Source organism: Seriola lalandi, unplaced genomic scaffold (genome assembly GCF_002814215.2).
Source record: "Seriola lalandi dorsalis isolate HSWRI2012SDOR001 ecotype SW California unplaced genomic scaffold, Sedor1 jcf7180002054317, whole genome shotgun sequence".
NCBI classification, from domain to species: Eukaryota; Metazoa; Chordata; class Actinopteri; order Carangiformes; family Carangidae; genus Seriola; species Seriola lalandi.
In genome coordinates, this window is record NW_019524870.1 from 997,073 (window position 1) to 1,006,479 (window position 9,407).

Genomic DNA, 9,407 nt, shown 5'->3' on the forward strand with positions numbered 1-9,407 from the left:
CCCTTATCGGAAACCACAGACTCTATGAACAGAATAGGAGTTAAGTGGATCAGTAAAAACGTCAGTTACATTTCATTAGGATTAAACGTGAGCACAGAAACCTCCTTCAGTACATGCATGTGAAAAGTTTCTACTGTCAAACTGCACAAACATCATTTTTGCGCATAACATTACAGTGAAGGAACATTAAGAAACCAAGAGGAAAAACACCTCTTTGACTGGAGGCAGATTTAAAACCACTTCTCCTGTCCTCTCCCACTGACACGTTTGTTCATTTGGTGATTAACACCTCTGCTAACAAACTAAAAGAAACAAACAAAACAAAAAAACAAATGGTAACAGACACTGGTGGAAAAAGTATTCAGATATTTGAGAAATTCCACAAAGCAAGACCTGCATTCAAAAAGTTTACACTTTCAAAAGCAGGTGGTTGTGGAGCAAAAAGGAGTAATATCCCACTGTAAAAATCCTGCACTGAGAATGAAGTACATTTCTATTATTGGCTAAATGTGTTTTATGAATTAAAAATAAAAGTTCTCAATACAGAAAGATATGGTGTCTGCAAGTGTTAGCGGCAACAATTATACACAGTGGCAAAAAAGAATAAGACCTGCATTTGTGAATAAATAGTGTATTTCTGAGATATTTTTCTTATATATTTCTTGGTCAAATCTGCATCTAAGTTTCAATTATGAACAAACACGGTCAATTATTGTATTGGGATAGAGCTGCCTTGATTTATAAAAACACTTTTTTATGTTCACAAGAAAGATCTCAGAAGACTTAAGATCCAGAATTGTTGATTTTTATAAAGCTGAACGGGTTACAGAGTCTTCTCTAAGAGTTTAAATCGTCATCAGCTCACAGTCAGACACCTCGCCTACGAATGGAGATGATTTAGTTCTGTGGCTGCTCAGCTCAGAAGTGGGCAACCACCTAAACTGACAGAATCTAAAGTCTGAATTTGTAAAGTTTAAAGCTGTAAAATACATGTAGTGGAGTAGAAAGTACAATACACGATTACAGTATCCTACAAAGACCTCAGAATGATACATATGTACAGTAATTGAGTGAATACACCTGTAGTGGTTATTACACTAGATTGAAGACATCTTAATAGGTTTTTTTTTTGTGGCAAAAACAAAAACACTGAGGTTTAAAAATGCATCAAAGCACAAAATTGGCTTTTAAAACAATTACTGACCCATTGACATTCATCAGTTCACTAGTTACATTAGTTAATGTAGAGTTTCATTTCTGGAAGAGCAGCCAGATGTCATTCTCAGTTTCCCTGTTCTCCGGTGCTTTTAAGACAGAAGTAAAAACAATTTACTCACATGAAAACATGCAGACCACACTACTCTTTCTATTACTGTAGATGCTTTGCACTAAAAAAATGTCCTTATACCTTACAAGATGAGAAACTGTCTCATCTTGTAAGGTTACAGGAGGCATAGTCACACATTTCAGTCGGCCAAGACGGGACTGAGCTTCTCTCAGCTGTGTTGGGAGAACAGCTCCTCTTTCAAACGATGGTATCGTCCTCGCTTGGCCATGAGCTCTTGGTGTGTCCCCTCCTCCACGACTGCTCCCTTCTCTACGAAGATGATGTGATCGGCCTTCTCCACAGTCTTCAGCTGATGAGCCACCACCAGGACTGTTCGACCACAAGACAGAATCTCCTGCAGGACCTGAGGACCAGGAGCAGGACCGAGTTACGCTACGTACACCTGCTGTTAATCTGCAATCTCTGTCAGACTCTCCTCCTTCTGTAGGGCAGCGTCTGACAATTATTTTCAATCAATCTGGTGCCTGTTTTCTTGATTGTTTAGTCTATGAAATGTCCAGGGTGAATAATAATAATCAACAATATTAAACAGAGAAAATCATAAAAACTTCATATTTGAGATTTTGAAAGCTGTAAATTTTTATTTTCTTACTTTGACAAGTCAAACAAGTTTAAACTTGTTAATAGGTATAATTTTTTTTGTTATGGGGGCGTTCTCCTGTTAAAAAAAAGATGTCATCACTGGCAAAGCCATGTTTTACTTACAGCATGCTGTGCTTCAACATCCAGTTTGCTGGTGGCCTCGTCCAGTATGATGACCTGCGGATCTCGGACCAGAGCTCTGGCGATGGCGATGCTCTGCTTCTGTCCATCTGAGAGTTTGCCGCCACATTCTCCAACATCTGCAAAGATGGGGGTTAAACACAGGAAACACAGACATTTAAGTTACACATACAATATATTAAAAACATGTGTCTGCGGTTTGAACTGAATTCATCACCTGCTCTTCTTAGCCATTGTTTGTTTTGTTAAATCTCCATCAGTCAATCATTATTGAAACATCCCATCACCAGAGCAGTTTCTCTGTGTTGTGGCCTTTGATCTCCGGCCATCAGCTACTGTATACCTCATACTATTAACATAGACTTTCCTCCCTTCACATCACATCTGCCCTGACCATGTCAATATAGTTAATATTTTACTACTTTCCAGTCATATGTCTGTCACAGTTTCACTTACAGTATCTCCAAGAAAACAAAGCAGCTGTTTATTTTTTACTTGACCTACATGTATGTTTGTTGATGTGGGCTCGATTTCGATTATGAAAATGTCTCAGGCACAAAATGAAAAGCCTGTGTCCACAGAGATAAGCAAACTACTCCCGCATGACACGTACAGTGAAATAAAAAAAAACAACAACCACATGTTAGAGACACTAAATAGACAATACAAAAAAAACAATCAAACAACAGCATTAGCTAGTTAACTTTCTAAACTTCTCTCCAATATGATAAAAAATAACCAAAGAAAACCATCTGTAGTAACTAAAACTTACCGGTTTTAATTAGTCTTATAAGAACATCTATTATAACCTACATGCATAGTATTAAACATCTTCTATACTTGAGGCTTGAGATGATGGACAGCTCTGTACCTGTGTCATATCCGTTTTCTAGTCCAGATACGAAGTCACTTGTGTTGGTCTTCTGTGCAGCTTCTTTCACCCTTTCAATGCTGCAGTCCTCCAGGCCGTATTCAATGTTGTACCTCAGTGAACCAGAAAACAGCACGGGATTCTGGGACACCACAGCCAACTGAATCACAAAGTTGAAACACACGATAGTGTTAATGCAGCGCTGGTCGACAACATTTGAATTTATGATGTGAATATGGTGCAAATATAACTTCTACATTTTTGTATGATAAGGAAATGGAAAAAAACTGAACTGAAATTCAGAAAATGAACTGTCATGTCTCACAAACACAAAACATCACAAGTTAATATAAACTTTGCACCATTCAAATCCATTGATATAAAGAGCTTCACTGTGCTAAACTTCCTTTTTGTGTCAGATATTTTTGGTCGTGAGCGTCTAACCAAAGCAACACAAACATGAATGTGACATTAGTGCAACACTGGTATCACTATGAGCCTGCTATTATAGATCATGATGCACAGAGTGGCACAACTTGCCTTTATTTATTTCATGTATTTTTTTTATTTTTATCTCTATTTCATTTAGTATCAGATTTATGTCTGTTTTTCAGTATCAGATTTGTCTTTTAATGTGATGCATTGTGTGATGTCCGTTGCTACAAGTTGCTACATAAATAAACTTCACGTATTTAAAAGAATCTACTCAAAAAGCCAAAACGTTTTTTAAAAAAATGTATGTGGTGCAGATCACAGAGCCGACTGTACCTTCTGATGGAGGTATTTGTGTTTGTAATGGTGCAGCGGTTCTCCATCCAGCAGGATCTGTCCCTCCTGAGGCTCATACAGCCTCTTCAGGAGCTGCACACAGGAAGTCTTTCCACCACCAGAGGGACCCACCAGGGCTGTCATCCTCCCCGGCTGCAGCTCCATTGAAACTGACTGGACAGAGCATGTTGATGATGTAATGATGCATTTGTGGTTTATCCAAGACTGGATTAAGGTTTAACAAAGTTACAGACACAATGATACCTTCAGTGCTACTTTATCTGGAGGAGCTGAGGGGTAGGTGAAGGTGACATTTTGGAAAACAATTCTTCCTTGCAGCTTCTCAGGAGCTAACTCTCCCGCCTTCTTACACTGTGGTGTCCTGTCCAGATAGCTGAATACTTTGGAGATGACTCCCACTGTGGACACCGTTTCTCCGTAGCAATATAAAATCTCCTGTGAAAAATAAATAATCATCAGTGACGGGCATATGTATTTTACATCTCAAACACGCAAATACACAGAGGGGGTTTTTCACTGTGATTATTTGTAACATAGTTCACCTTTAAATTGTTTGACATGGGTTTCTGGTACAAGAAAAAGGTCACAAGACTCCCGATAGTGAGCCGGCCGGAGGAGATGAGGTTGCGGGCTTGTAAAAGCATGAGGATCTTTATCCCAAGAGTCACCAGCTAAATAGAGAGAGAACACAGAGAGAAATAAATCACACTCTGGTTGAAAAACAGACTAAATCACAAAAATTACATATGCTCCTAAAAAAAAACAACAGGCTCAACTAAAGGGTGCTTTAATATTACTGGATATGCACATATATACGGAAGCCCATTCCTGCCAGGGAAAGAAAAAACTGATGAAATGTTGGGAAAGATAAAAATGTTTTGACTATTTTAGTTTTAGAGTAATTAGATACAAAGTGAAAATCCTGACTTCATATCTCATCATTGCATTTAATATCTCATAATGGTTAGTTTGTTTTAACTTAGTATCTCATCAGTTTAACTTAAAAAGTCTTAATTTTGACTTGCTATCACATATCTTAAAATTATTATCTAGTAATTTTTAACTTAATGACATTCAACTTATCATTGTGACTCTCAAGAATTATAAATTAGTATTGCATAAGTTTAATATTGCCATACTATTTAAAATTTCAGAAAAGTTCAGACATATAATCTTATAGTAATGACTTAGTATATTACAATTTCACAAATAAATTAACTTGACTATCTCATAAGTGAGTGTTTTTTTCCTTTTCCTGGTGGAAATAGACCCCTATGCCCACAGTGAGTTGATCTGACTCTGATGTGTAATCTTGCTTCACCACCGCCATCTTACCCTCCGTATAAAGCCAAAGGTTGCACTGTAGATCCCTGAACGCCTCCTGGCAGTGCACATCTGCTCCAGAGCCTCATTATACCTCCTCAGTTCATCTTCCTCTGCTTTAAAGCTGCGGACTGCTCGAATCCCACCGATGGTCTGAGAGGCCAGGTCTTTGTTCTGAGCGTGACAGTCCTGTATCTGATCTTTCAGCTCCTGTTTGACAGAGAATACAGACCGATTCAATAAGAAGGAACTGCATTCTTCTTCACGTCAGAATGATGCTGCGCTGAGGACACGACAGGTTAAAGTCCTCTTGATCTGAGCATCTAATGCCCTTCGTGCATTACCTGCACTGTGAAGCCCCAAATAACGCTCCATGTGTTAAACTCAACTTTCCCCCTCTTCAACCGATGAATGTGAAATCAGCCATCTAGTATCAAACTCTGCACATGCATCATTCTGCATAGCGAAGGCCATACATTCAAGAGAATTAACACTAAGCATAACACATTTTTGAATAAAGTCTTTATGCACAGTATTAAAATGCAAAATGATATGAGTTTTAATTGTCAACTAAAATAATTAATTTATTAATTCACTCCAATCTGGGATTTAAAAGTGTTCAGTGTATGTGGGAAGTAAACTTCTGCACTAAATCCTGAAGCTACACTGACTATCCTGAAGAATCACTGTTGTATCAGTAACTTTTTGCATTAGAACTCCCCCTACTGGTAACTGAAAGTAACTGTTTGAACAAGCGACAGGTTTTAAGTGATGAGTGAGTGACTACAAATCTTTAAGCTGAACTACATTCAGTGACTTTAATGGGAGAACTCATGCACCAAATTCACCCTGGAACTAAAAAGCAAAGTGATCCGTCAGTGACACTGTACAACCACCGTTCTCTATTGCCGGCTACTCAGATGTTCTGTCGTTTACACCTACCTTGGACAAAGTGATGTATTTGTTCTGCACTATGGCCAACAGCGGAATCTCTATACATGTGAGCACAGTGAGCTCCCAGGACAGGCCCAGCATCACTGTGAGCATGAGGCAGGTTTTGACTGTGCTGCGAACCAGCGCGTTGGCGTTCAGTGCTACCGTGCGACCCATCCTGTCCACGTCAGAGTGCAGGCGGGAGGAAAGAGCTCCTGAGAGATGAAAGGGAGAAAAGGTCTAGTTCAAGAGCATAAACTAGCAGTTAAAGTTTCAGTGTTTGATCATGGAGAAGAAGCAGAAATAATTTGTCAAATTGGTCCCACTTTCTAAGAGGGCACCCTTTCAAAAGAGTTTACAAGCTGTAACTAGTCGCCAGAAGTATGTGGACACCACTATAGCCATACTGTACTTTAGTTTACTTTTAATTTGGGGCTGTTTTTCCATTCTTTGAATTATATCCCTAAGTTCCAATGAAGGAGAATCTTAATGTTACAACATACAACAATATTTAAGATACAAGCGTTCTGTCAACTTCGTGGCAACAATTTGTTTGGTCCCTTCTTGTTTCAACATGATAATGACCCCGTGCATAAAACCAGGTCCATGAAGACACGGCTTTCACAGTTTCAAGTGGGAGAACTTGACTGGCTGAACTCAACCTCATCCAACACCTTTGGGATCACCTGAAAAAGCCGACTGTGAGCCAGACCTTATTGTGGCTGAATGGGAGCAAATCCCTGCAGCCAGAATGTGGGTGGAGGCTGTCACGGCAACAAATTAAAGTCCATTGTTTGGGAAATAATATGTTAAACAATCACATCCTTGTGGCAATGTAGTGTAGGTGGTCTAAGATTAGAAATCTATGTGGAAAAAAAGGTTTCTAGACCCAGTAATTCCCAGCATTCTTCAAATATTTTAACACACGTCAGATATGTTTATACGTCTTCCTCACCAGGTTTGATCTCATCAAAGAAGTGCACTTCCTGCTGCATGAGGGTATGAAACAGCAGATGCTTCAGTCTCTTGTTCAGTCTGGCCAGGGTGCACATGAATATGCCTCCTCTCATGCCAGAGAACAGAGCACTGTTAAGATGAAGACACAGAGAATTAGTTTGCATTTAAATCGCGTTTTTAGCAAGTATGTCATTGTTGACAGGAAAGGGCAAAGGAATAGAAAACATAGCAGCAGTTTTGATTCATTACCTTCCAAGAGAGACAAGTGCCAACTGTCCGACTGCATGACAGGAGCTGATTTGAAGCACTTGACCTCTTAGCATATCGATTACATTCCCCTGATAAAGTGGGATAAATGTGTCGCCTGTTAGGAAAGATGAATGCCACAGATTAAGTAAACAGAAGCGGTGCTGTATATAATGTTTCTGCAATGTGATCATATACTGCAAAATGTCAATATGTCACACTTACAGATGACTCCTAAGATGAGGAAACTAAAAGCTGCAATCAGGTGAATGGTGTCTGGTTTGAAGTACTTCACCATCCTCATAAGCAGCTGTCTTGCATTCAGTTTGTTGGTATCTTTTCTTATCTTTCCATTACCGCAGAGTCCCTTTTCCCAAACCAAGCAGGCCAGTGACGCGGACATCGGGCCCAAGAGCAGCATGCTGAGGTCAGGGGATGGTCCCATATAAGCCTCCACGGGACTTGCCATAAGTAAGTGTCTACTTTCAAACACAGGTGAAAGGAGGCAGAGGAGCGCTACCATCCTGCCGAGCACAGCCTGGGGCTTTCCATCAGTCAGTATGGAGGTGAAAACATGGAGAATAGCCCACTTTACTGCCCCAAAAGCCCACACACCTGCCAGTCGACCACAACTGGGGCACTCCAGCAGCACCAGTCCGGCCCAACCAGCCAAACTCAGTACGACGTCAAAAAGAAGAATGAAGAATCCACACGTTGCCACTTCTCCCATTTTCCTTTGGTGGACAGTCAGACTGCAAAAGGCTGAATCTGATCCGACAACAACAAACATTATTATTATTATTATACAGGCTACTGATTAGACTGCCAATCCTAAAATTTTAAGCAGTTGTAGGACTCAACAAAGTTTTTAATTATGTACTGTGCTTGAGCAGAGATACTTTTTTGCTTTAACAATCAATAAAACGAGTATTCGATTATCAGAAAAAGTTGTCAAATCAGTTGACTAATTGTTACAGCTTTAAATCCTACATTCAATTTTTATTTTTACATAAGTAGAAGTACAGGAAAAAGTATCAAGCAGAATGAGAGTGTCAGACATTATTTCATTATATTATTACTGATACATCAACCTGTAAACTGCATTTTAATATCAACTTGATATACTTTGGGTTTAAGTAATGTATAACAATACATCACGTTTTATAAGCTGATGCTTTGTATGTCAAATATTAATGATGAAAAAACTACAGATGTACAATAAATACAGTGGAGCAGAAATGCAGTGAAGTAGAGGAAAACATTAGCATACAATAGAAATGCCTGTGCGAAGTAGAAACAGCTCGACACTGTGCTTCATCTAACGTGCTTGGGTAAATGCAGCACCAAGTACAAACCATTTTTCAGTTAGTATTAGTTTTGTCAGTCTGTTTTAGAGATGTTAATGCTGTTAGCTGCCAGCTGACATTTCCCACAGTGTGCATGGATGCTATCCTAACACCAGTAACATTATAAGCTGCTGTGGTCATTTTGACTATCCCCAATGAATTCATAACGTTAAATTAATTCATAAATCAGCGTTTTTGTAGCTTTCCTTTAGTGCTGTAGCTTTGGTGACTTACCGTGTGTCTTGTCCCCGGTAAGCTAACTGCTCGGGTGTTTACTTTCACTTTCATTTTCAGATGGGTGACGCATGATTGATATGTATCGGGTGAAATAAGGTGATAAAACACGACATATTGATCAGTGGCTCCATTTCTGCCAATTTTCTTATGTTTTGCTGCATGTATGACAATTTTAAAACTTGATACTGATGTTTACACACTCAACAGCCGTCCGTCGTTTCGCAATGTAGCCACAAGATGGTGACAGTTTACATCTGTATTGTTGTTACGTTTTCCGGTTTCCTGAAGAAGTGGTCTTTCAAAATAATGGCACGACTTAGTCTGAAACTTAGGCGCCTTTTATGGACATATTTAGAGGTTTTCCGATCCTTTAATAACAGCACTAACACCACACTGCAAAAAAACGTAATTATAAGCAAAAGTCGTACGCTGGAAATGTTACTCAAGTGAAAACACTTTAGTATAATCATGAAAATGTACTAAAAGTATTAAAAATAAAAAAAACTCAATGCAGGAATATGGCACCTGAGACTGTTGCACTGTTATATACTATATTGATATCATTAGATTATTACTCATACAATAATGTGTAAGCAGAATTTTACTGTTTGTGTCAGTGATGCATCAGGGTCCT

At 39.1% G+C, this 9,407-nt stretch overlaps 1 protein-coding gene across 1 annotated transcript; it reads right to left on the bottom strand.

Moving 5' to 3' along the window:
• Window positions 1-615: 615 nt before the first annotated feature.
• Window positions 616-9,001, bottom strand: tap2t (transporter associated with antigen processing, subunit type t, teleost specific). The gene is made up of 12 exons (XM_023406824.2): window positions 8,771-9,001; window positions 7,416-7,958; window positions 7,194-7,308; window positions 6,943-7,073; window positions 5,997-6,202; window positions 5,067-5,264; window positions 4,274-4,402; window positions 3,975-4,166; window positions 3,711-3,884; window positions 2,943-3,102; window positions 2,054-2,190; window positions 616-1,691 (listed from the first exon to the last, which is right to left on the bottom strand). Exons 2-12 carry the CDS (start codon window positions 7,918-7,920, stop codon window positions 1,497-1,499), a joined length of 2,142 nt encoding a protein of 713 aa, XP_023262592.1. The 5' UTR covers window positions 7,921-7,958; window positions 8,771-9,001; the 3' UTR covers window positions 616-1,496.
• Window positions 9,002-9,407: the final 406 nt, after the last annotated feature.